The sequence below is a fragment of the Atractosteus spatula genome, chromosome 3 (genome assembly GCF_055471065.1).
Source record: "Atractosteus spatula isolate fAtrSpa1 chromosome 3, fAtrSpa1.hap1, whole genome shotgun sequence".
In the NCBI taxonomy this organism is placed as follows: Eukaryota; Metazoa; Chordata; class Actinopteri; order Semionotiformes; family Lepisosteidae; genus Atractosteus; species Atractosteus spatula.
This window is the reverse complement of record NC_142708.1, coordinates 6,990,599-7,017,451: the sequence shown is the minus strand read 5'-3', so window position 1 is coordinate 7,017,451 and position 26,853 is coordinate 6,990,599. Positions and strand designations below refer to the sequence as shown.

Below are 26,853 nucleotides of genomic sequence, written 5' to 3'. Positions count from 1 at the left end.
TAAGAAACTGGAAAAGTACTGGGTGAATATGTATGATACTGAGATCTGCAGGGGTTAAATCAGCTTAAAACTACATTGTCAGGGCCATACATAAGGAAAGAAATTATTTAGCCCCCTCTAACGAGAATTTTAGCTCTCTAGGAACAGTATCCAAATGTTGGGGAATTGCAAATGGAATATCGATTAATAAGGCAGGAAAGTTGAACCAGAGACTCAGTTTTACTGTTCAAGTTATATGAATGAAAAGAGCTAGAACTAACCAGATGAATGCTTAAACAAAGGCATTCTAAGAACCAGTGAACAAAGATGTAGAAAGGTAAGAGAATTCATCTCTCTAAGCCGATATGGGATGTTAATAGATTCCACATACACATTCTGAACTGCTCAGAACTTTATTTGATGGGTGACAGGTTTAAAATAAAACATATGTTTTGGGTCATGGAGGAGGAAGGCAACAAAATCAGGGTTCTCCGTTGAAAAATATTCAAGAAGAAGAGTCTGAAAGGCCAGGAGACAAGGAGGCAGGTACAGGACATACTCCTCAATTCTAAGTAAACAAGACTCAGCCGATCTGAGGAGCGGACACTCAAAAACCAATAATAGGGACACCACTGGAAAATGACAGAACAAAAAAAACCACACACGGGCATCTCTCAAATTACAAGAAAAATAAATTCACCTTGAAGGCCTTAAAATCCATAAGAACCTCGAGAGCAGAAAAAATACCGCAGGCAGAAGAGCCTCGTGCCAGGAACTCTCTCGGCCCGTCAGAGGATCTGTCAGGTGCAGGAACTGGGGAGACTGCAAACTGATAAACCAGAAAAAAAGGTTCCACATCTACCCCGAGAGGAAAACTGTACTTTCACAAGCTGCAAACTGGGCAAAACAAACCCAAGTTACAAAAAAGGGGGCTCGCATTTTGAATAACACCATGAATTCTTCAGTTCAAAGAGTTTCAGGCATGGGATACTTACGTAAAAAAACATTTCAGGTGTGCCTTGTGGTATTTCTGTTTTTATTTTGCTCCTTCCCCCCATTTAATATATAAGTTAGGTCCATTATTTTTTTCCTTATGTATTTTTATATACCCTACAATTTGCAAAAAAAAGACAAAAAACATCCTTCAAAAATGAAGAGACCACATATCAGGTTCTACCATTACATATATATATAAATACATACATAAATATTTTACATACAATGACAGCAAAAGAAAAAGTGAAGGAGAGCCACGATGGTGTTGGCATTTCACATCTAAACTCTGTCTTCATCTCCCACTGACGAGAGTGTGGTGATGACGTCTCTGACCAGTCATAGTTTTATGGGGCTGGGGGGGGGGGGGGGGGGGGTTACAGAAGGATGACCCCAGCCTCAGTTGCCCCAGTAAGTGGAGCTGCCGTAGCTGGATTTGTTGGTTTGGCTCTTCTGCTGCAAGCTGTTGGACTGGCTGCGCTGGGTGGTCCCGGCCTGCAGGGGGCGATAAGCGCGTGAGAGAATGCACGGGCGACGAGCAGCTGCCGATGCTGAGCCCAACTCCATCCCATCTCCGCACCCCCGCCTCTCCCCCACCCAGACCTACCACTGCAAGAAACTCGCCAGAAACTGCTGCACCTCGCGAGATGATCGCCATTTCAAACAAAACAAAACGAGCGCTAGTCTCCACAGCCATCATCAACCTAATTCCTGTACCCTTGCTCCGACCTGGTCCGGTCACTATAATGCCACCTCTATGCATTCTATCATCTCTTCTGTGCCCATTCCTACACTACAATCCCTCACTCCTCCTTGGCGTTACCTGTAGACCCCCTATCCCCACACTGCCGGACGCGCACAGCCGGCCGGGGGAGCTGCGGAGAGCTTACCTGGCTGTCCTGCTGCAGGTGGTGGTGCAGCAGCTGGGAGTGAGGCTGCTGGTGGGCGGGCAGGATGTGAAGGAAAGGCGCCGGAGCATACCCTGGGGTCGCCCCGGGGTTCAGGGGGCCCGCGCCGCCCAGCGCGGAGGGTAGGCTGAAGGGGGGCGGGGTGCCTGCATGGAAACCCTGCTTATCAAAGGACTGGAGGGGGAGAGACGAGACAGACGGGAGGTTGAGCACCCCAAGCCAGACCCGGGGTCACAGGATCCCGCAGAGGGCTGTGGTGAAAGGCTCACGACAGGAGTGCCGGGAGCTGGAATATGGCAACACTTTAAAAAGAGAGGGGGGAGGCACCTTGGCACCTTCTTTGTGCTGCACAGGGCCTATAACAAAGTCGGACTTTTAGTTTTTTGTGGCACCTGTTGCTATGGACCACGAACATCAAGAATTTGGTTTTAACAGATCGTCGAGCTGCCATCTTGAAGCAAGATGGCACCAAGATAAAAATGTACAACTGTGAATTCCAATCCTGTCTGCAAAGCTATTTGTGTTACACCGCAGTTCGGGCCTAGGACTTAATTCACACGCGACTCAGTTTCGTGCGTAATATAAAATTGGGGAGCTGTGTAGCGAATGATCACATCTGTTGATTGTCCTGACCATTTTCCTCAGTGATACACGTTCTATATGTTTAACTGGAGAGAGCTCAGATCAGGAACAGGGAAAGTGTGTGTGCAGCAGGAGTGATGATGTGCCCCAAGAATGCAAATTCGAGCTACATAAAGAGAGCAGGGCTGGTCAGCAAATGACTCCTGGCAAATAACTGAAGACATTATCTAACTTTTGCCTACACCAGCATGCACATTTTATTCTTAAGCACTTTACAACCCGCTACTACTGCATTCTCCCATTATTAAGCTAAATAAAGAGTAACCGCAATCGAAACCATTTCAGAAATGATCGATGCACCTCCCTGGACACTTGAGGGGTCAGATGTGTGTCCAGGGGACAGCCACACTCACCTGCGTCTTGTTGTAAACAGAGCCGCTGATGTCTGGCACTCCAGCGTTATTGGATGCTACTGAGACACCTGAAAACAAACCGGTAATCCGACAATCAGAACCGCTCATACAAATCATTACATTTTACTGACAAGCACCTCTTTTGAAATACACTTTAACTGCAAACCCATTTCGTTAGGTTCAAAACTAAACATTCTACAAGGGATTTGAGACAATTGTGGACATCTTGACGTGAGGGCTAAGGAACTTTATATTCTTTAATGTCATGAGATCATGATAAAAAAAATGTACCTGAATACAAATACAGTAGCATGGTGATCGAAAAGATTCAAAACATAAAAAACTTTCTGCACATCCAAATCACCACGTGGCTGTAAAGTGTTGAAAAGAATATAAACCAGATTAACTTCACTTTAACCACAAATCTCATTACTGGCAAACACGGACAACGTGGGTTATTAGTTCAGCCTCTCTTCGCATCTCGACAATGTACTGTCAAGAGGGAAGGAGAGAGAGCAACGAAGCTCCACCCAAGGCTTCGTCGCTCTCCACCCACGGGCTACGACTGAGAACTCATAAAGGTCCAATGCCTCTGATTCAACTTCAAAAACCTCTTAATGTCTGCTGGTGGGCTGAAATCTGGAAAAGCAGCCCTGACAGATGTTCACTTTCAACTGAGGGTGGCTGGCTGGGAGTGCACTGAGGAGAGAATAAGACCTTTCAGGGTGTGGAAGAAAAGGAAACCGCGAGCTAAGCGAAGCAGGTCTCAGAGGATGTGTGCGTTGCACTCCTCCCCCCCCAGGCCACTGCAAGAGGTGGCAGGCAGTAGCAAACCTGGCTGCATGACACACAAGTAATAGTCATCGCCTGCACTGATCTAGAACTTCTTATCCCCAAGGATCCCACTGCACTCTACACATAGGATCGAACCCACGTCTTCCACCACTGCACCCGAGTGAAGCGCTGCAGCCATTACTGGCCAGCGGCTCCACTGCCACCGCAGATCAGATGGACAGTTTTGCTTTTACCACCTGAATAAAGGAGGGTCGTTAGGAAAGCTAGATTGTGCAAACCCAGAGAGGTATTCAAACATGACACCAGGGTCAACTTCCTTACTCTTCCAAAAGATGCCGAGGGATTTTGGAATGACCAAGTAGGCAGGACCTCGGTTTAACATCTCCAAAAGGCAGTGGGCAGCACCTCCATAACTGCTCAAGCTAAGGGACAGTGCTGTCAATACCCAAACCCGACACTGGAGAACACTGGGCCTGGGAAATTCTGGTCTAGGGAAGAGCGCCACCTCCTGGTCCCACAGCACTGCTTGCGGTAGCAGCAGTACCCAGGTTTTGCCTGGAGGTTTCCAATCCCAGAACTGACCAGGCCCAGCCCTGCTCCGCATGTACGACCTGACAAGATCAGGCTACAAGCTGGAACCGCTGTAGTTCTCCAAATCACAGGTGGGGAGAGCATGAGAAACTGAGTCCCGTTTAAGTGTAGGGAAAAAAAAATACAGATTTTAAATTTAAGACGTCTGGAGGACATGAGTGGCATGGCAGCCCCAGTGCTGTGGCAGCAGCAGGGCAGGGTGGCCGCTGGCCCTCACCTTTGCCCGGCCCAGTGGCAGCAGATTTGGCTTGTGCTTGTGATGAGCCACTGTAGCCACCTTTACTGTACTCCCCTCCTGCCGTCCCCTGTGTCAGATCATCGTAACCTGAGAGGGAGAGCGTGAGGGTGGGGAAGAGTGAGAGACAGGAGAGCACGTGAGACCGGGAAAGGGAAAGGGTGAGTGCCAAAAAAAAGAAAAACAGCAACCGTGCAAAAGAGAGAAATCCATAACTGACAGTGCATTTCCCCATTCAGTTTAGAGGCGGATCAGCTCGATTGCCGTCTGTGATGTGTCTTTCCTGACCGTTTCCTGAAGAACCTGAAACAAGTAACTATGACTCTGGCCAGCCTATGAGCCATATGGCACCTGCATTAAGAGATCTGGCAAAATTATTTCTTACAGCGTTAAATCAACGCTGACTCTTTGGGGTCCTAAAGGTGATCTGCAACCAGGTTCTGCACAGGAGCTCAATCGCTGAGTTGCTGAGAAACTGCCAGCACTGCCTGAGACGAAGCAGGCTTCGCTAAGGTAAAATCGCTGCTGGTTCAATTGGGGTTGTTCGCCATGAGGCTTGGAGGGATCTCCAAGCCCAGATACCATTTTAGACAGCACTCCTTAGAACCTTGCACTGGAGACCAGGATGTGCGGGTGTTACCTGAGCCGTAGCCGTGCTGACTGTAGCCGCTGGGCTGCTGGAAAGGGGTGGAGGGAGTGCTCAGCCCCACGCCATGCTGCTTGGCAGAGGCAGGGGGCACGAACATGGTGGGGCCGTACTGGAAGGCGCCGGGCACGCCGGGCACCCCCGGGTAGTAGGGCAGACCAGTGTAGCTGTACCCGGGCGGCAGCGCGGGGTTGAGGAAGGCCTGCTGCCCGCTATGGTGCGTCTGCTGGGCCTGGCTCTGGGGCTGCGGAGGCTGCGTGGCCAGGCTGGTGGCCGGCGCTGGCGAGGTCGAGTCCCCCCTGCCGAACTTCGTCACTTCACCTGCGGAGAGACGGGGAGGGAGCTGCAGTCTGAGGCCTGGGGTGACACATCCTCTCCCAGTAAGAAGAGACACAGGTAACACCTCGATCTGAGCAGCGTGATGAGAGGGAAGTCAAGAGACTTCAGTAAAAACCTCTATTGTTCGGGACACATTTAAAGGGTCTGGATTCTGTTGCCAGTCTCCCCCTTTCTCTCTGTGGCCCCCACCAGTCTTTTTACTAGGCCTGGGAGAGGAGGAAGGAGAGGAGTTTGGAGAAAATAAGGGCTGAGATGAGGGTGGGGGCAGAATGTAGTGAACAAGAGCCAGGAAGACAAGCGCAGAGCAAGATGGAAAGCTGGAGCAAGTGCTTAAGGTGAAGAAGGTAAGAGGCTCAACGGGACAACACGTAACAAACGAGGAAAGTGGGAGAAGGGAAGTGTGGAGATAAGGAAGGGGAAAATGTGTGAACATGGAAAGAGCACGTGAGAACAGGAAAGCACTCAGGAGAGGAAGAGACGGAGAATAGGACCAGTAGAGTGGAGTGACCTAGCTGGGAAAAGCTTGAGAATATCCAAGAGTGAGAGGCAAGGAAATGGCCACTGATATCGGATAATGCAGTAACTGTACACGTAAGATTATCCGCCAGTCTGGATGCTTCTTAAGCATCTCTACACCCAGCAGCTGCATAGGGCCCTTCAGAAATGTAAGTGCTGTGGTGCTGTCAGCTCTCTGTCTTGTGCTCGGTGCTGTCAGGAGCACAGCGCCGCTGTCAGTGCTGCGCGTGGGAGGCTCTGTGAAGCCAGCTCAGCGCGGAGTACCTGAGTAAGGGTTATTGGCTAGGCTCCCATCTCTCCCTGCTAGTGTTGGTGTGGGGCCTGGGAATGTGATTCCGTAGTAATCCTGCAGGGAAGAGGGAGAGAGAGAGACTGAAGGAGGTGGGCTAGGGAAAAAGACAAAATCGATACAGCACAACAAACTATTTTAGGCTAACCTTAAAACCATCTAACATCTCCCAGGCAAGATATTAACGAACCTCGTTAGTGAGTTCCAAGCAGTGCCTTCTTTGAAGGCACTGAAAGCTCAATGTCTGTGCATGTCTGTCTGTCAGCACAGAATGTGTATGGAACAGAGATGTACAGTACACGACAGCGGAGAGGTGTCAAACAGTAAAGGCGCAGGCTGAGCTGTGAGTCTGGGCCTGGGCACTGGCCAGCTGTGACCCGATTTCCTAAGCAGTGGTGCACAACTGAGCACAGCCACAGGGCCCGCACCCATGAGCTGAGCTGTGCGAAAAACACAACTGGAGATTCCAAACCAGGTAGGTGCAAAAATAACTGGTGATTCAAATCGTTTTCAGGTACGTGCCAGTGCATTCAGTTGGGCAAATGAATTTGGAAAACAAGGTGCAACTACTATTTCTCTTGGAGGTACATCAGTCTGTTGAGGCAAAAAAAAAGCTGCTAGAGTTTTCCCCCCCAACACGGCCCATTCCAGTGGCCTGCATGCTGAATTTGCACAGAAACAAGTCTAGATGATGAGGATAAAAAGAGTAGTCTTACCATGGGCAGCCTGGACTGCAGCATCTGTAAGTCCTCATACCCATAGATCTGCTTTAAGACACAACACACAAGCACAGCTATTGGTCACAACTGGCCAGCACCATCCACTCACGTCCACATCGTGTTCCACTGGGGGCGTGCTGTGCTGGGACACTTTCCGACACCGTGCGCTTCGGGACTGGAGGCTCTGTAGCCGGCACTACACAGCCAAGGAGTCAATCCTACTATAATGCCATAGCTGCGTTCCTTAAGTTATGTGAATCCTGCATTATGGGAACTCTGCATCCCAAGCATTTTAAGATGCTTTGGGGGTGAACTGCTGTATAAATGAAATTAATTAATGATTTTGTTCTAAAGGGAAGAATCTGCAATATATTTGCTACTAATGACAGCAATAAAATTACATTAAAATTAATTACATTTAAGGTGAGAGCAATGAGAAATCTATTTTGCAACGAAAACTGAAACATCTTTTTAACTGTAATGATGCACAGCCTCTTCATATTAAAATGAGCAAACACCAAACAGCACTGTCAAATTTCCCACTGTGCATCCACTACCATTGTGGAGCTCCATTTCGCCACCGTAACGGTGAACGGACGAGCGTCTGCATCAGACCCTGCAAGGCAAAACTAACTCAGTACTATGGCTAGAGACATCACAGAAATGTGTTCGCTTTAAGAAGGCGGGGCTCTGCAGAGTTACTTCACTGCACAGCCGAGCAGTGAAAGAGCAGATGTTCTACTATAATACAGCAGAGTACCCTTACCGGGTAGGCAGGCAGAAGACCCCCAGGACCCACAATGTACTGGTTGGGCAGCAACGGAGGGACCCCCTGAGGCAGATTTGGGGGAGCCTTCCCTGCAGGAGAGGACGCAGTCTTTAACACTACACATCAATCACAATGCTCCTCGTGTGACAACCCCCCACTGCACTCCACGAACTAACAGCACAATCCTTGCATTGCGATTCATCTATACAGTTTTCTGTGAGCATGTTATAGAAAACATATCCCTGTTCTGGAAACAATCCAGAGAAGATTGTCTGGGCTTAAGAGAATGTTTTCCGCCGACAGGAGAAAAAAGCTGAACATTTTTGGTCTTGGTCAGAGAAGATTATTAGGGGACCTGATCCAAGTATCCCACGCTCTGAAAGGCAAGAGTCAGTTGTAAATGAAAAGTGAAACATGAACCACAGGGGACAAGCGAAAACGAAATGGAAGTACATTTAAAACTGAGAACAGAAGGAAATTCTTTGCCCAAATAGTTTCTGAAGTATGGGACAAGCTACCCAGACTTGTACTGCTGAAGCCTGTACTCTGGATTCTTTCAAGAAACAGCTGGAGGAGAATCTTGGATCAGTAAGCAACCAACTTCTAAATGGGCCAGATTTGTCAATGATCTCCTCTCGTCTGTAACTGTTCTTATGTTATCTGAAAATACACCTGGTTTTCCTCATAGATACAGCATGAGGTACAGAATACTTTCCTAGTCACGCCAACATGAGAGAAAAATAACAATGAGCTAGGCTAATAAGAAACTGAGTAAAACAATCAGTGCTCTTTGTGGCAGAGGGCTACTGTACCTATAGAAGAAATTCTAAGAAACACTCATCTACCATCAATCATGATACTGTAACAATTGCTTTAATGCAAAATCAAATCTACTGCTGGTTCCAATATTTATTTGAACACCACTGTGTGAATGTTTTACACCTAGAATGAGAAAGCACACAATATTTACAGAGCCCTCCACTGGTATTCATAAACCTGATCAAAAAGGAACAAAAACATTGCATAACACAACAAGTTACAGACTGAATAATGCAACTCGCTCAAAACACATCTATGAATGTTATACTGCAACTGCAATTCAAAGTCCACTTCCATTCAAATTTTGAAGTATTCCTATAAATAAAAACAATAATCTACAATAACGTTCTGTCGTCTGAGAGGGCAATGGGAGCCTCCAGGACGAGAGAGAGGCCTGTTCCCCTGGGAGAGAGAGCAGAAGGAAATGCACAGAAGGCATTCAACAGCAGTACTGCACACTATCACCCTGAACACGGGAGCCTCTGTTCGTGAGTGCCTCAACCTGCCCTTGCACTCCACAGGGCTCCCCGCTCAGTCTGGCCACTCTTTCAGACCGCGCGGCCAGGGAGAGGCTGGAGAGGTGCGGCGCAGCGCGAGAGAGACCGTGGGCCTCGGGTCCTACCGGAGGAGGAGGAGAGAAGAGGAGCGGTGCGGGAGACGGAGGGGACGGACACCCCGTTCCCGGCCAGCCCCAGGGCCCCCGAGGCGTGGAGGCTGCTGGACACGCTGGCCGCCCCGCTGCTGGGGGGGGCGGCGGCGGCGGCCACGGGCGCGGAGAAGGCAGAGGTAGAGGCCGGAGGCAGGGAGCTCACGCTGTCACCACTGGTGTACTGGCAAACACAGCGACACACACGAGGTCAGAGCAGACTTCCCCCGCGGCGGGTAAACCACACACAACAACAAACCGCTGGAAAGCATTCACGCACAGATGCAAGAACTCAAAACTACCGGTGCAGAGGACGTGTTAAACGTGTAGGAATTACACCTCCTCAGCAGAGACGGCAACTATGTGAAACGCAGAAATCCCCAGCAGAATGGTGACGTTAAAAGGAGAATGAGAACGCGTCCGGTTCGCAGAGCAGTGCAGCGCGGGCACGGGCGCGCCGGTCCCAGCAGGACAGATACTCACCGTGAGAGACGAGCTGGACGGCAGCCCCGAGGACGAGGAGTGGCTGCCGCTCGGATGACTACTGGGCAGGGAGCTGAGGGGCGGAGAGAGAGAGAGAAAGGAGAGGCATGAGGAGGGAAAAGGGAGTGAATTGGGGGTTGAAACAGGGGTGGGAAGTGACACAATGGTCGTAAGAGCCAAAAAAGAATAAGGAGAGGGGGGGGAACAGGGAAAACGAGGAAGGAAGGTGGGATAGAGAAAAGAGAAACAAACTTAGGAGACAATGTCCTTAGGACTCTGACAGGGACTCACCGCAAATCACTCCCCCAGTATCCGATTTTCCCCAAAACATGAGGATACCTTTATTGCTATGTGACTGTTTCAGCTTTATACACTGTGACCTTAGGAAGAGTCTGCCGGACTGAAACAACACACTGCCTGGTTTGTGACCTGCATGTCTGTTATTTGTGGACGCGTTTTCTTTTTGAGGATGATGTCATAAATGTCATTTTTTTGTCATTTGGTATTGTAAAATTTTAATCCAGGAGGGGACTAAACAATTTGGACTAGAACAGTCTTGTGCCTTTTGGACTGGGCCATCTTTTTTATCTTTTGCACTGAATCGGAAAACCACCTAGGAAGGGACTTGGAACTGTCTACCCCAGGAATCACAATTTAAAAAAACATCTTAACCATCGTGTCAGTGTCCTACTTGCTCTCATCTGTGTGATGGAGTTCACCCACACCCACCAATGCCACCTCCTCTTTCAGCTCGAGAGCTCAACATCAAGAACCAGGAATGCCTTCCTATGCAGAGGCTACAATGACCATTAGACATGTTTAATTATTAAAGCCCAAGCATCTTTGAGTTTAAGCATGTTTTAAAAGGACAGACATGAGTGTGACAGAATATTCTGTGCTGTGTAAACGAGGTGACGTAACCCCTCACATGGACAGGAGATGTCTTTCCTTCCACTTATCTGACCTCCAGATTGCCTACTCCACCAGATAATTTAATTAATTTGGCCCATTTAAAAAAATGATGCACTCAACCAGAAATTAGTTTAGAAATTTCCATTTCACTCTAGGTTAAGGTTGCTCATTATGCCAAAAACAGCAACACAAACCCACACAGAACAGGATACGTAATCGCTAAGAGGAAACAGTGAGCTGAAGATGGGCAGTGCTCCTAAGGGACAGTGGCTGTGCGACCTGTGGGAGACTCAGGCTATCTGTGCTCAACACCCTGCTTTCTGGTATGTGCTTGTGGGCATCACCCTCTGCCCCAGGACCACCAGACCAGGGAAGGTCGGTGTTAGTTTTTCTGTGGGGTGGAAGAAAAGCTTAAGTGTTGAAGGTGTGTGGTGGCAGAGTGCTGTGGAGGGAGAGAGAACAGAATAAAGGGGGTGCAGCCCTGCTGAGCTGTGCAACAACAGTGCTGTTACTACAAAGATGGCAGGGGCAGGCATGCCAGCTAAACCTTGGCAGCATCGCAGCATTCCGTGTAGTGAGAGACAGAGCGCCAGACAAGTCAGGTTGAGGAAAATTTGTGCCAGTCTGTGCTGCAAGGAACTGTGCAGACAGACGGAGGGGGCGTACTTGCTAAGCTGGGGTAACGAGGCGGACGGCAGCTCAGGTGCGAGGCTGGGGAGTGCGGAGCTGTGCTGGGGGGCAGAGGGGGGCAGTAGAGATGACGCGGGGGAGGCGACGCTGCTGGGCAGAGAGCCCACGCTGGGCAGGGACGGCGACTCTGGCTTGGGGGTGGAGGAGGCAGATGTAGCTGGAAAAGAAGGAACAAAGGAGAACAGTGCCAAACAGTGTCAGACAGAAACGCACCCACTGGCGAGGCCGGACCCATAAAACACAGAGATAATCCTGCACTTGATTTGGTAAAAAAATCAAGTCGCTTTCTCAGGGAGCACGTCGCACACCCCTCAGGTTTAACCAAAAGCTTATACACCTGTTCCCTCGTTGAAATGTTTTTGCACCAGCTGGTATTGGCGCCAACCGCAGGTAAAGCTACAGTGATGGATACGCACGGATAAAACTGGAGAGGTTTAATGTCACTTACTGTCCAGCCCCGTCGGCGTTCGCACTCCGTTGAAGCCGTTCTGCAATTACAGCACAACACTCATCAGTTATCGGCCAGACAGTCAACAGTGCAACGTCTTGTAGTACAAATTCACCCCCTCCAGTCAGAAAGCAACTGCTGGAAATCATGGTCCTGAATATCTCTTCTGGGTTCTTATAGCTGTGGGTAAAAAGCCAGTAAGAAAAGTGGCTTCTCCTGGACTTACCAACAAAGAGCTGTTGGATTGAGTTAATAAATGAAATGTGTATTTTTTCCATTATAACATCTTCACTTGAATTAAAGATGAACAGACTTGTCAAACATTGGTGTAGACGGGTCAAGTACATTAAAGTCTGAATAGGTCGAGAAACAGAATAACCTCTCTCCCTCTTCATAATTATAAAAACCTATGCATCTTCCTTATTCTGAAGGTATACAGTTTGGTTAGAAGTGAGTAAAATAATTGTAAAATATTGTAAAAGGGAACAGATAAGAACAGACCAAATTCTAAGGTAGGATGCATATTTGAAGATTTGCACTGTAAAAGGACAGCTGTGCGAAGTCAGTTGCACTTCACTTAGTTTTATCTGTCCTCGCAAACGAAACACGAAGACGCGGGAGAGGAGGAGACCCGGGGGATCTCAAGGGGGCAGCGGCTCCAGGCCACACGACGGGCCTCGCTCCGAGGCCGGACGGCCGGCGCAGCGCCGGGACTCACCGTCACTGGGGCTGGCACTGGCTCCTTCCCTGGGGAGGCGGCCAGCGGGCTGGGGAAGGCGATCCGGCTGTGCTGGGGTGCGCTCTGCTCGAAGGAGCCCCCCCCTGAGGTGGCCGGCGGGGGAGCAGGGCTGTGGGGGGGCAGCGAAGACAGACTAGAGGAGGTGACGATGGGGGTGGTGTACGTGGAGTCGGCGGTGGCCAGGGACATTGACAGGGAGCCGCTCAGAGGCTCGCTGCAACAGCAAACACACACAACGCCCTGACATTAGCGCCTCTCTGTTACTGCTGACTGAACCACCACAACCTGGGGAGAATGATCACTCTGCCCCCGTAATTATCAGCAAGCAATACTACCCGCCACTACCATATCTCAGAAGCCCCAGAAGAAACTAACTGTATTCTCAGAAACAGCACTGAAGAGTGCACAAAGGCGTGATCACAAAACGGGCTGGGCCTGCTGGCATCGCAGATCTTAAGATGAGTTTCAAACTGTACTGGGGGTCATTGCTGCCCACATCTTCTCCACGTTTACTGAAAACCGATCATTCTCCACGGCTATGTCTTCCATTTTCCAAAGCACTGAAGGCATAAAAAAGGGTTCAAGCCCCCTGAACCTTCTTGAAACATTTAACTATTTTTACTTTCTGTGGAAAGGGCCTGAAGGCTGGGTCAGCGTGCACTGGCAGCACAGGAACAAGTAAAGGTTAATTCTACTCCTAGAAACAGGAAGGTGGCTGAGACCTAAAGAAGGCTCAACAGCCAAACCACTGTTTTTCTTCCTTCTGATTTGCACGGTGGTATTAACCTTTACTTGTTCCTATTTAGGTTACTGAAAAGATCCCAAGTGTCCCTTATCTAGGGCACAAGCACAGAGCAGGCAGTCTATGCGGTGCTTCCTTAAGGAATTCTATTAAAAATACATTTTTCATCAGCCCTCAACAGTCATCGCGTACAGCTTACTGAACTGCTGTCACAGTTAAGGTTAGTGGCACCATCAGACTGTGAAAAGTGAAGCAGTCTCACACCCTCAGGACTAATGCACATACAAGGGGTTGAGTGGATGGCAGGCATGGCAAAGCCCAGTCTTGTAAAGTATGAGCCTACTGATAATGAAACATGCATTTTACACCACAAGAAAGCAGGACTATTTATTAATTGGGATAATGAAATTTTGTAAGACAGCTGACTTTTCCCTGTGTCCCAGGGAATAAGGACACAGTGAGGACACTGATCACGAGTCCGAGAGGCCTCACCTCATGGTCTTGGAGTACAGACTGTTCTGCGGTTGTGCTGCCAGCTCGCTGTTGTTGCTCTCCGTCGACCCGAACTCCTGCAGAGTGGGTTCTGACCCAAACTCCAGCGCTCCAAACTGCACATTCAGCCCTGTCATGTCTGTAGATCCCGGCATCTCCACAGCAGAAGAGGGAATCTAAACCAGTGAAGGGTGAAACAAGAAAAATACACCCATGTCATTTCTACCTGTTTTAAAGTACACCATAATAGATTATTTAACCACAATACAGAGACTTCCTGTATTAAAACAAACACTCCCAGAAAGTATAAGTCAAAATGTTCCACAGTGTTTCCACATCTTTAGTGCAAATACAAATATATTAGTGTCTGATCTACACATTAGTGACTTTGTTCTTGACAGATTTTCACAGCTGGACAGTTCCGAGAACAGGCTGCTCATTTTATCACAGCTGTAAGGAAGCTTTCCTAAATGTTTAAGAGAAACATATGCGACTCTTTCATGTCTGTCAAAACTGGTTGTGCTTCTCCGACGAAGCTGAACTGGGCACACAGCCTCCTGCGAGCTCAGCAGGATAAAAAAAAACTACCGGAATCTGTACAGAGGGCTTTTTCACACCACTTCAGTGACGCCAATCTCGCATTCATGTAACATCATAACCTCTGCGGACTTCTTAATTCTTCTTTTAGCATTAACCCTACTTAAGACCCATCTTTAGAATTTTTCCAAGCTGCATCTAATAATTAAGGTTAAGATTTGGCTTTAAACAAATCTCGCCACATATAATCTCAAATTTTGAATCGCTAATTTTATTATTAAGAGTGTATTCAAAGAGTGATTGTCAAGCTTGTCAAAACAATACACCCAGCTGCTCCAGGATTGATCACTAGGTTCGCATTTCAAAACTAGGACAACATTTTACTTTTGTTTCCAGTTTGCACCACAATAAGACTAATAATACTGGCACAATACTGTAACTGGTAACATCTTTTAACTCAAATACATCAATAAAACACTCAAACTCAAAATTCATGTCACTGAGTTCTGAGAAAGCCTTGTGTATCTTTTCAGGCTCTACTTTGAAACGATAAAATTGCAGCTCTTAGAGACAGCACTATCTTCAACAGCATCTGTGCTATTTTAGCAGACTACAGTACAATTGCTGTCACAAACCGCAGCAACAGGACAAACGGCCTTACAGAGGTAAGTGGAGCCCTTAGAAATGCTTGTGAATGCCACATTAAGTGGTCAGCGGACTGACAGACTGCGAGGAATACAGGCTCTCACTGTATATTACCATACCTTGGAAGTAGGAGGTATCCTGCGTTTCTGTGGTTTGATCTGTTTGTGCTGAGTGGCGCAGCTCTGCGAGTCTGTGGAACCCAGTGGGAGGGACAGCAGTTTGGCAGCAGAGTCAGGGGGCGACGGGTCACGCGGTTTGGGGTGAGAGGGGGCTAAGGAGTCCAGGCCGGGGGGGGGCGGGGGCAGCACGGGGGGGCTGGGCTGACGGGCGAGGGGCAGGGCTGGCTGGGCCTGCTGACGCTGGCTCAGCTGGCTCAGCACCAGAGAGGGCTCCGGCTGCGTCTTGAAGTCTGCTGGAGGAGATCAAACACGAGAGCTCTGCTGCATTAAAAACGACTGGCTTTCTGATGAGAGAACTGTGACACTGCAGGAGGAAAAACGTGCAAGTCAGCAACAGGTTAAGCAGACACGAAAAAGGCCGATATGTAAACTAGACAAAATCACTGCTTTTGGGGAAGTATTCTGCATCCAGTACATGAACGAGGGCTTCACACAGAACAAAAAAAAGCACAGGATAACACAGGGAAGAGGAAAACCCGTGTAAGTTCTGAACTCTGCAGGCATGAACAATAGTTGTGTGCCAGAGCCCCTGAAATCACTGCGAGTTTGTTACAGCATCGTGGTAAGCTGCTGCAGATTTCAAGATGTCTGTGAAGCTAGTGGGCCTGACAATGGGGTATTGTGATTATGTGGGCTGTGTGCCCGAGGAAGACACACTGGTTTCACCTATGTGCTTGCAGGCATCATCCATCATTGTGCTCCAGGGCCTGCAGGCTGAGAGTTGGCCGTCACAGGCTACTGTACTGTGTGGAGAGACAGCTCCACCCTGCGCTGTCAGGAGTGATCCTGCCATACTCACTGAACTGCGAGAGAGCTGTAGTGTTCTGTGACCCCAGGGGCTTGATGTCCCAGGAGGAGGTGGAGACACTGGGGCCTCCGGGAGCCCCGGTGATGCCCCCCATGCCACTGCTGCCACTGCTGCCCCCTCCTCCAGCCTGCTGGGGGGGGAGCTGCCCCCGGCTGGGAGCCTTCAGCTGCTCCAGGATCTGCGCTCCTGCCGGGGAGACCAGCTTGGAGCCTCCCAGCTCCCCAAACCCTGAGCCCAGGACTGAAGACTGCTGGCAGGAGGAGGGAGGAGGTGGAGAAGACGAAGTCATCGGGAAGAGCGCAAAAGGGAAAATGAGACAAACAGAAAAACAAACAAAATTGGAAAATGTTAGAGGGACCGCAGACTTCAACTGAAACACACTGTAGCGCCCCTGTAAAATTCTGAACTTCATTTTCATTACTAACCCCAATGTCTTTCTCACTGAACACAACAGGAGAGGTTTTTTTTTTTATAACAGGACAGATATCGTCCCTCACCCCCCCTTTCTAAAATGAGAACAGATCACCTTAGAAAAATGCATAAATTACTATAATACAGTAAACTGTAGGAAAAAGAGGAAATAGAAGGGCTAGGAAAAAATGAGACCACAGATTGAGACGTAAACTACTATAAACGACAGCCGCACAGCTTGTCAACAGGAAGACGGCCGAGTGGGGGAACTACAGGTCTCACGGTGAACTGGTACTTCACAGTACCGAGCAGCAGAAGGCCACTCAAGAGCTGGGCTCTGCAGCTCCCCTCTGTCAGTGTCTGTCCGACGGCGGGCGTCTCTCACCAGGCTGTGCTGAGGGTAGCTGCTGGCCGTGGCGGAGCTGCTGGTGCCGGTGGGCAGCGGGGCGGAGTGGTGAGAGTTGGTGAACACCAGGCTCTGCCCTAGGTTCTGCGGAGATGATGGCTCCAAGCAGTTCAACTCTGCCGTCCCAGACACCGGCTTCTGAAGCAATGCCGCCAGATCAATGCTGGAAGACAAAACACAGGTCAGGATAATGCCGGGTTTACATTGTAACACATCTCTTGTATACCTTAAAAACAATCAGAGGCTGTCCATAACACATGACACATCTGCTGTCACCAAACAAGGCCACATAACTCAGGAAATAATTCCAATACAAGACTAGCTAAGTTATCTAAGATTAGCATGCCCAACAGGTATGGTTTAACAGGATCTGAATCATGCTTTAGATATCCTTTATAATCAGCCTAATACCCCCACACTAACAGTACACTGAGGTCAAGAGGAGATGGCACTCTCCCTGTTTCTCTGCTAGAGTGCCGGTGACTAACTCTGACCCTGGACAGAGCCCGTGTTACAGGGGGCTTCAGGTTCTACAGGTCTTAAATAAACAGCTGGGTGACGGAAGGGCAAACTGGGAACTTTGTCCAATTAGATTAGCAGGAGACCTGAAAGTCTCAGTGGCTTTGATTGTCTTCCGGTCACGTTACGATAGAGGAGTGTCTCCTGGCATGGGGGGCACAGGACAGGAGAGGCTCTCACAGGGCAGTAATTGTTAATGAGCCTGGATCATTAACAATTAATTAATGGATCACTAAGCGAATTACAGATTCGGCTAAGGTGGCTTTAAAAACCGCAGTCCGCAGGGGTTGGATTCAAAACTCCTGACCCATGGAACAGGGACACAACAGTGAGGGGGGAAAAAACAATCTTCTAGCCTTAAAAAAGCAGCACATCTTTTTTTACAGTTTAATGACAAGTGCAACTACACTGTCAGGATTACATCAGTCTTAAGGGAGCAAATATGACAAACTGAAGTGCTTGGAAATAAAATACATTAATCAGAAAACAGACTTCTGTCACCGCTGTGCGATATATTTATACCAAAAAACACACATGCTGAGAGGCAGAGGCTTACAGTCCATCCTTCAGGACAGACTACAGGCTTGAAAGCTCTCAATTCGTCACAAGGACAGCAACTGTTAGTTCGCAGTTGTGGCTAAATCCAAAGCACTGGAGCATCTGCAGTCTTCCTGCCTTCATTTAATTTAAAACCCTTTCCCATTTTCCCACACCTGTGCTTCAGGGTACAAATGAGAGTCCCTGATAGTCGGAGCTCTGTTGTGAAGCCCTCGTGGCAATAAATATAAATGTAACAGTTTTTAATTTGTTGTACACTTCCATAGTCGGCCAAAAGAGCGTTTGGTTTGACCAGGGGCTGCAGTCAGGGTGACTGGCGAGGGCTGCAGAGCGAAAGCCTTACCTCTGCCCAGGTGCGACGTGGTTCTCCGAGGCGGGGGCAGAGGAGGAGGCGGTGAAGACTTTGGTCTCGGACAGCTGCAGCATGAAACAACACGACATCGTCACAACACGCTCTCCCACAGCCAGCAGTTCAGCACACCGAAGAAGAAATGCCCCAAGGAAAATGCTCCATTCAGGAACACGGGCAGCAACAACAAGAAATCCTAGGTAATCCTAGGTTATAATTATTTGGCTTATGCTTTTATTTAAAGTGATTAACGTGCCTGTTACACGCCTTTGAAACCAAGAGCTTCTTCTGCAGCAGAAGACCCTATCCCATGTGGCGGAGTTTGTCACTGGTATGATGTGGGCTTTGAGCCCGCAGGTGACCGGGACCGAATCCCAGCTTGTGTTAACTTTTAAGTGCCACAGAGCCCTGTTACATGTTTATACTGTAGCGTAGTTAACTAGAGCGCTAAGCAGGCAACTCCTTGATCGAGGGTGTGACAGCGGTGCCGCTACTAAGATGTGCACCTACCACCTCCCAGTTAGAAGCCCAGAGCCAAAACCTGTGTGGCACACCGCTGTCCTTAATGATCTATGTCTGTATAGATTTCTCTAGGTATTCCAGGTAGGCTTCCTCACTCCTACATGCTACCTTAAAGTGTCCCGTTCTCTGGGTGCCATCCAGGCCAAGAACAGTCATGTGCTCTTAGTCCCGTCTTGCATAATATGCTTGAACTGGCTCTAGACTAATATAATCAAGGGAACAGCGTACACAAAAAGGTCTTCCCAGCAGAAGTATGCACAGGCAATGCAAGACCTGGTGTTATACCAAGCCAGTCATTTCCATTGAGGTTCTGCAGATACTTACAGCCTGCTGTACAACAGGGCTCTGGGACACGGAGAGGAACTCAAGAGAGCTCAGATTAAGATTAAGATTTTTAAAAATTCTGCCAAAATTTAATTTTGCCTGAATCTGGTCTAAGAAAACGCAAAATATCGGTCAAGTTTAAAAGTATGCAATTGCTACGTCTGCTGTGATGCTTCCCTCAGCTCAATGCACCTTTTTCATAGAAGTTTCCAACCTGTCTATAACCAACAAACCCTCCCACGCAGAGCAGCCAATATGAACAGAAATGCTTGATCAAAGAGCACAAAGACAATGCACCGCTTATATGCATCCCCTGCAAATATAATACGAGGCACCTGTTCAAAGGCTATTATTTGCAATTAGCTCACTGGCATAAAAACAATATGCATTAACAACACAAATGAAAACAACAAGTGAATGTCTGAATGTCTTATCAACTAATGCAAGTGACAGGAAAATCCAAACAGGCAGAAATATAAAGGGGAATAGAGAAATGGGTCTGTTATTTTTTTCAGTACTGAATTTTGGCTTTTTCCCTGTCTCAGTGACTTACATCTTCATTCCAGTCATCCGCAGCCCAGTCGTCCATGGAGTTTCTCCAGGCTCCTGGGGGAAGACGGAGAGAGACAGAAGCTGAAACGGGAGAGAGGAGACAGAGAATGACCACAATCAAGAGAAGAAGTACTGATAATGATAATGTGATAATGTTTCTTTATTAGCCCTATACATTTTCTTGCATTAGGAATTCATCTTTTCATATACCCCATCTTTTCTCCATGAGACACAGACACACAGACAGGGAGAGAAGCTTGGGGTCAGAGCACAGGGTCAGCCATTGTACGGCACCCCTGGAGCAGTTAGGGTTAAGGGCCTTGCTCAGGGGCCCAACGGAGTAGGATTCCTCTGACGGCCGCGGGATTTGAACCGGCAACCTTCCAGTCACAGGCGCAGATCCTTAGCCACAGAGCCACCGCTCCGCCCTTGTTCATCTGTACTGATGAACAGAAGAGAATAATACAGTATCAAGTACTATCACTCTCGCAAAATACATGATGTTTATTTTAAAACCTATAGTGCTAGTAGTATACTAACCCTATGTTCACATTAAATCTTTTGTAAAGACTGTATAAACCATGAGTCATTTTTTTAATACAAAGTTCATCTTTCTCTCTACGGCAACAAGCCCAAAATGCACCATTCACTGGTAATGAGCCACAGACGTGACACCAGGTGTGCAGGCAGGTGCATCACTGCCTCCGTTCCCCCTCGCTGGATTTTCTAAGCACTTTCATCTCTTGCTTCAGCTGAAATAAAATCCTTCTGTAAAGATGCCCAATCACAGTGCAGGCTGAGTCCTGTGGCCCAGTTGTCACTGGCTTGACCTTGGTTATTTTGATTATATGGCATAGTGACGCAGGGTGGACATTATGTTGGCCTGGGTACATTTTTCTGTCACAACAGTATTTCCTGTGACTATTTCCAGCCAGAGCCAAACCTCCCATCAGGAGCTGTGGAGCTCAGCACCATTACAAAGCATGAACGGCCACCTCTGCAGACGCTCTTTCACCCTGGGCAGCACAGGAGTCTTCTCTGCCAAGTGGGGCAGAAACATAAAAACGAGCAATTCCATTTTCATCTTTCACTAGCATCTTCGCTCTGCGATGTGTGCCTCCTGTACCCCCTGGGGGCTGAGGATGTCTATGTGAAATAAAGGAAATGGCTTCCCTCTATGCCTTTCTATTCCAGACTGCCACTGCTTGGAATAGGGACTTGAACGTTAAAAATCAAGAAATTTCTTCAGACAATATTTGGGCTAAAAGTTATAATCACAAAAAAATCCCATTAAATCTGACCCCTTGCAAACAATTTCCTATAAAGCTAGTGTCCGCCTAGTTATTTTTATGCTCTGTACAAAGGGGCATAATATGCATCTTTAAGGTTTTGGGAGTGTCCAGGGGAAACTTAGATTTTTCCGCTATGCAAAATAAGGATATTCCCTGCTCTCAGCTTGTACTCTTGCTACATGGTGATTGCAGTCTTGCTCTCTAGATAAGGCTGGGGGGTCTGAATGCAGCTAGTACAGTCTGGAAGCCTCCACATATCCTGGCTTAACAGGATCCTGGCCCGTCTGGGGATCCCACATTGCAAGCTGGCAACGGATGGATGGGATCCGAGGTGCCAGGATGGGCGACCAAGGAGGCTTGGAGAGCAGTCATCACCTTGTCGGACAGCGCATTTATCACAACTGCCCGACTCTTCCTCAGGGGTCCTTTGTTTGGCAGTATGCTTTGCCGCGTTCAGTCTTTGAAGGTTTAAAGTTATTAATATAAGGGTTCACAGAAAATAGCAGATCCGTTTTTTTTTAATGAAAGAAAAGATGCTCGAGCACAGGCCTCACCTGTACCGTCATCGGCATCGTTGCCGCCAGACTCCCACCCCTCCGTCTTCGATCCCCCTGTCCCGCTGCCCGAGGACTCCGAGTAGTCTGCAGGGTTAAAGGTCCTACCGAAGGGAAGGCAGAGTGAAACAGAGAAAATGGAAAAAGCGGAGAAATAGGGCCAGAAGAAGGCACAAAGAAACACACTGAGAGAGCGGCACAGAGAGGCACGGACACAGGGAAGCACAATAGCCCAACACAGAAAGCAGCAGACGCAGACGCTGACAGCAGAGAGGATGAATATCCCACCAAAAAGAAACTGACTAGGAAGAACGGTCTTTGCATGAGCAGAAATAAAAGTCCAGGTTTCTGGACTGGCATGTCTGCATCACTTCTATCCCCGGTTAAGTGTTTTCACACAGCGCAGTGGAGGTGATGGCCTCTAAAACGTAATCTGCCCATTCCAGGATACACAACGCCACACAAGCAGGAAGAATAAGAGCAAGAAAGAAGAGGCAGACAAGCTCACACCACTGTACTCACCCCATGCCCTGCGCAGAAAACCTGCTGCCCCCCGCAGCTCTACCCCGTCCTCGGCCCCCAGTCCCTGATGGCAAAAAACACCAACAGCAGATCAACACCCCATCGCCCTGGGTTTCCAGAGGGGTCCCGCAGCCCAGGGTCCAGGCTCCCCAAAGTGCAAGTGGTCTTCTGGATGCTTGATGGTCTGCATTTCCATATGTCAGTGCCAACGTACAGCCACACCTACTGTATCTGTGGACTGTTGGAATTTAAACAGGAATCCGCTTGCAGATTAAGTGGCTGTGGAGGCTCTCGAACATCGAACGTACTTTTTTCACACTTCTGTGTGTCCAAGGCAATGCCAGGTGTGTCCAGGAGAGGGAGCAGAGCACAAGTCTAAAGTGAAACTCCATCTTTCTTTGCCACTGTTCATCTTGATAAACGTAAGAACAGAGATTACAAAGGAGAGGAGGCCATTCAGCCCATCTGATCTGTTTCATAGGTAGTAGCTCATTGATCCAAGCAATCTCCCCGAGATTTCATTTCTTGACAAGAGCAGCGCGTGCTGCTCCACTCCATGTGAGCTGCCCTTGTCGCGTCGATGGTCACAATGTCCCACAGAGCCCACCCTCGAGGCTGTCTGGGTAGACGTTGGCTGCAAACAGGTGTGTTGAGACAGCGGGGTGACCTACACAGACAGCTGGCACTGCTTCCGGCTGCAGTCCCTTACCTAGTAGAGTCCCTTGCACCTCTCCAGAAGGACAGACACCACAACGGAAAACAAACAGGCCTGTCCGTGGCCCACACTGCACATTGCCAAAGCCTAAGATCAAGTCAGAGTGCAGGACATTCTATACATAAATCACATTACAGAGCTATAGACGATAAAACATCAGGGCACATCCATGAGCACAGCAGCTGTGCGCAGTGTGCATTTTTCCGTGCCATCAACTGGGAAAAGTTGCTTAAATACAGCCTCAGCATCATTAAGTTGCATTCCATGAAAAGTCTCTTCTCTAACCTCATGTTTAAGATTTTTTTGTATTTTGAACATCACAGTATGTGTTTTTTTTTTAAACTGCTTTAGTGGCCCTACCACTGCCCTACCTTACCACATGCGCACACAAGCAACACACATTTTAGTGTTACAATTCTCATGGTTATAGAACTATAAATATGGCAATTTGAACATTTTTGTAGCTCAAATTATCTGAAGCAAATGCGACACACAGATGTAGACTGGTTTGTTAATTTCCCTTCCTGGGCAAAGATACGGAGAGGAGGATTCGGAAAAAACCTGGGCTCAATCAATGCTTCCCATCCATGCAGCTTAACATGAGGAAAACAGGGGTGATTATATCCAGGTGAAAACGGTCTAAGCTCGTACTCTGCTACTTGAGACTAATGGGCAACAGGCAATTCCCTTCCCTAAAGCTAAAAAAATGTCTTTACATCAAAACATCCCTCACTCCATTTTTACAGGTAGGTTTCTAGCGCAGCTCCGGGGAATGAAGTGAGTCACATGCTATTGGTCAAACCGAGAAAAATTCACGTTGGAACCAAAAACCTTCACGTATCTGCCTGCTCACACACTTCAGACACAGAGACAGCCTCCGCTGCGAAGCGCCGATCCGACCCCGCCCACACTCCCGCACTCTCGCCAGCGGATTGAGGGAGACCCGGCCTGCTGGCCCTGTGCCCACACAGCCCAGGAGCAGCTGCCTGACATGCAGCATTCCACGGATTCTAAGAGGGTTCCCGGTAATTGGTGCCAGCCAGAAATAGAACATTCCCCAGCGCCCCTGCCCCAGCCCCCCGCCCCCAACTGCTGTGGCCCCCGCGAGCGAGCGTCCAGTTCGGGGCAGGAGGAGCAGGCGGAGACAGCTGTGAGTGTCCAAGGGAGACGGGAGTTGGGGGGGACCCCAGTTGCTGGGCCGAGCCCCCCAACACCAGGCTGGCCAATAGGCCCCTTACGCAGAGTAACAAACCCTTCTCCACCCCTGGTCTTTCTGCTGCCACTTCTGCCACAAGGTTACTCCTTCCCGGTGGTTTCTGCCATACCGATCGATTGCCATTTCTCCGAAACGTCTGATATTCTCATCTCAAACTGCGGGCATCATGAAAGAGACAGACCGGCAGTGCTGCTCTCCAGGTCTCTAAAGCCAGGAAGACATGATTGAGGACATCATCACACCCCTCTAGCCACTTGACAAGTCGCCTGAGACTGAGCCACTGTAGATTTTAAGCTTGCACTTGTTTCAGGATTTTACTTTGCTTTCTGTAAAGCAAACAAACATCTTCGTATGAAAAGCAATAAACCGATTAGTGCATATATACTGTGCACAGAGTGTACTGGAGCTACTGTATATGCACACCTGATAATCTGACGCTTATTAAATTCACTGTTTAATATCAGACAGACTGCTGGACAATACAGTTACAAAGGAAACCTCTCTCTCAAACCCTTAACTGCTGTCATTCATCAACATCTTTATCCACAACTCTTGAGGCGCAAGGCACAGAAAAGCCAAGTTAACTGTCAAGTAGGTTTCAATTCATGCACCACTTTATGCCACTAACATTTCAAACTCTAAGTCACATTCGATACCAGATATGAGGATATGATTTTACCTCAGTCTCAAAACTGCATTGCCATTCTGATGGCTCATTCTGAGAAAGCCAATACAGAAACCACAGGGATAGATTCAGCCGTTGCTAATGAAACACTGGGCGTTGTTTCCAATGGCTCTCAGTCTGTGGTTTCTGCTCCGTTTTCAGAAAGCTAGAGAGCAACCTTACGTGCATTTGTGCTATACATATCTGTATGTCCATAAGTGCATGCCTGTATAATGGCTACTGTATTTATACATCTGTTGGTCTATGTTAACCTTCAACAAATTGACCCGTTTATCAATTACCACATCCTTTCTCTGCAATCTACACCTGCTTGTTAGCTACCTCACCTGCATACAAGCCAGGGCCACAAACATGATACCCAGTAGTTCTTCACCTCCCGTTCTGAAGTCAGTTTTAATAACTTCCAAGAGCCTTTTTCACCCGCCACTGTCCTTTCAAGTTCCTCCCAAAGCGTTTCAATCTGTTTTGGTTCAAAAAGCACTGTGTACACTGCATGTGTGTTTTAAAGCCTGTTCCTTTTTCTGATTTAGGTCATTTCGGAGTACTCTGACTTTCAGACTAAGGGCCTATGTCATCATGCAAGCTGCCTTCCTGAATTCACTAGCTAGTTCTGAAGAACGGAAAGAAGGCTGGGCTCCTAAAAATGACACTGCTGTTTCTACCACCTGGACCTTGTCTGGTAAAATGTTCAACGGGCTTGAATAAAGATACTGGTTTCACCCGTCCCTTGACCTTAACTCCTCTGAAATGAAACAGGACAAGTCTGACAGGAGATGTACATCCACAGTACGAACAGTACAGAAGAACACAAGCAAGGTTACGAGAAGAGGCCGCCCACCCCATCAAGCCTGCAGGTACAGTAACTGACCCCCTGGATTTCAGCCTAGCCTACTCTTCAAAAATGCCTGGATATCAGCTTCAGCAACATGGCTGGGCAGCTGCCTACAATCATTTGCAGTTTTAAGACCGGCAGATGGCTTTCGCTTGTGTACTCTGGTGCCTTCCTCCATTCATTCTGAAGATATCCACTGGGTTGACTTTCTCAATGCCTTTTGAGCATTGTACATTCTTGAATCAGATCTTACAGTCTGCTTCTTTCAATACTGAAAAGGTTCAATTCTTTCACCCTAGAACTCTGGTGGCTCGCTGTGGGAATTATTCCAGAGGAGCAACATCACCTTTTGTAACATGGTGAACAAGATCTTACTATGTGCATTGTACGATCTAAACAACTTTTAAATGCTACAGTTTTAACTATTTATTGTACCCTCTGCATTTTTATTGCTTCCCTGCACTGTCTAGATATACATGATGCATGAACATGAACACCTAAGACTATGTCTTTTTTTAAGTAACTTCTTCAAGCTGAAACCTCAGCACTTTAAAGTTAATTCGGCATTGACTTCCTCTGGACTACACGATGACGTCAGAGGACCTTCACTGGCTAGCTGCCTCCCGGTGTTCACAAAGTGGTGCTTGAACGGTGCTCTTACAAGCGAACCGTGGAGAGGCCATCGAAGAGAGCGGTGCTTACCCCTGCCTCTGCCCCTCCGGCCTCGGTCCGAGCTTCGTTCCCCGGGAATCAGATCCACTCCGTTCTCCTCTGTTCGAACTGTAGCAAGCACACAGGGTACTGTCAGAATTGTGCACCGAGACAGACAGATACAGTACGTCACAGCAATAATGCAGCAACAGACTCTACCGCTGCTCTCTTGATGTAATAGCAGAACCCCACACACATTCAACTGATACCATACCATGCTCCTCCTCTGCAGACAATAACATACCATGCAATTAAATACTGACAATCATGTATCTGCTACACACAGGGTACTGTCAGAATTGTGCACCGAGACAGACAGGTACACTATATCATTACAATAGCACAGCAACAGACACCACAGCCCTTCTTTCTTAATTAAGGAGCAGAACCCCACACACATTCAACTTACACCATACTCTATAGATAGGCAAAAACCACAGGCACTCCCTTTCCCCACTTTATACCGACCACTTTCTCTCGGCACAGACATGCACACACGCTGTCTTTCTGGACACGCTCTTACACCACACGCAGGCTCGTCACTCTCCTCTCCCGCAACAGCGTCCACTCACACTAACCCCCCCCCGACCCCCGAGCCCCGAGCCCCGCGGGACACCCACGCTCGCGGCTGCGGCTGACCCCGCGGCCCCTCCGGCTGGCAGCCCCGCGGCCCCGGCTGGGCTCCCGCTCCCCGCGCTTCTCCCTGTTCTCTTTGTTCTCCAGCGCCTCCTTCCCCAGGCTGCGCTTCTTCCCCACCGTCTCCCAGGACGT

At 48.4% G+C, this 26,853-nt stretch overlaps 1 protein-coding gene across 14 annotated transcripts in view; it reads right to left on the bottom strand.

Annotated features, from left to right (window-relative positions):
* Positions 1-379: 379 nt before the first annotated feature.
* ubap2a (ubiquitin associated protein 2a) overlaps positions 380-26,853 on the bottom strand; it is a 46,416-nt gene continuing 19,942 nt past the window's right edge. For 6 of the 14 annotated variants that reach the window (XM_088910420.1, XM_088910428.1, XM_088910422.1 and 3 more), the window contains exons 5-27: positions 26,703-26,853; positions 26,074-26,151; positions 21,924-21,987; positions 21,402-21,505; positions 19,557-19,636; positions 18,152-18,225; positions 16,711-16,894; positions 15,906-16,164; positions 15,047-15,339; positions 13,746-13,921; positions 12,491-12,725; positions 11,773-11,812; positions 11,301-11,481; positions 9,723-9,795; positions 9,216-9,423; positions 7,772-7,863; positions 7,003-7,053; positions 6,262-6,343; positions 5,137-5,463; positions 4,479-4,586; positions 2,876-2,943; positions 1,863-2,054; positions 380-1,467 (exon numbers count right to left, since the gene is read on the bottom strand). In XM_088910420.1, coding sequence (XP_088766546.1) covers positions 1,372-1,467; positions 1,863-2,054; positions 2,876-2,943; positions 4,479-4,586; positions 5,137-5,463; positions 6,262-6,343; positions 7,003-7,053; positions 7,772-7,863; positions 9,216-9,423; positions 9,723-9,795; positions 11,301-11,481; positions 11,773-11,812; positions 12,491-12,725; positions 13,746-13,921; positions 15,047-15,339; positions 15,906-16,164; positions 16,711-16,894; positions 18,152-18,225; positions 19,557-19,636; positions 21,402-21,505; positions 21,924-21,987; positions 26,074-26,151; positions 26,703-26,853 — 3,216 coding nt within the window. In that variant the 3' untranslated portion in view covers positions 380-1,371. The remainder of the gene's footprint in view (positions 1,468-1,862; positions 2,055-2,875; positions 2,944-4,478; positions 4,587-5,136; positions 5,464-6,261; positions 6,344-7,002; positions 7,054-7,771; positions 7,864-9,215; positions 9,424-9,722; positions 9,796-11,300; positions 11,482-11,772; positions 11,813-12,490; positions 12,726-13,745; positions 13,922-15,046; positions 15,340-15,905; positions 16,165-16,710; positions 16,895-18,151; positions 18,226-19,556; positions 19,637-21,401; positions 21,506-21,923; positions 21,988-26,073; positions 26,152-26,702) is intronic. The other 8 variants (XM_088910427.1, XM_088910426.1, XM_088910425.1 and 5 more) reach the window with 8 other exon arrangements.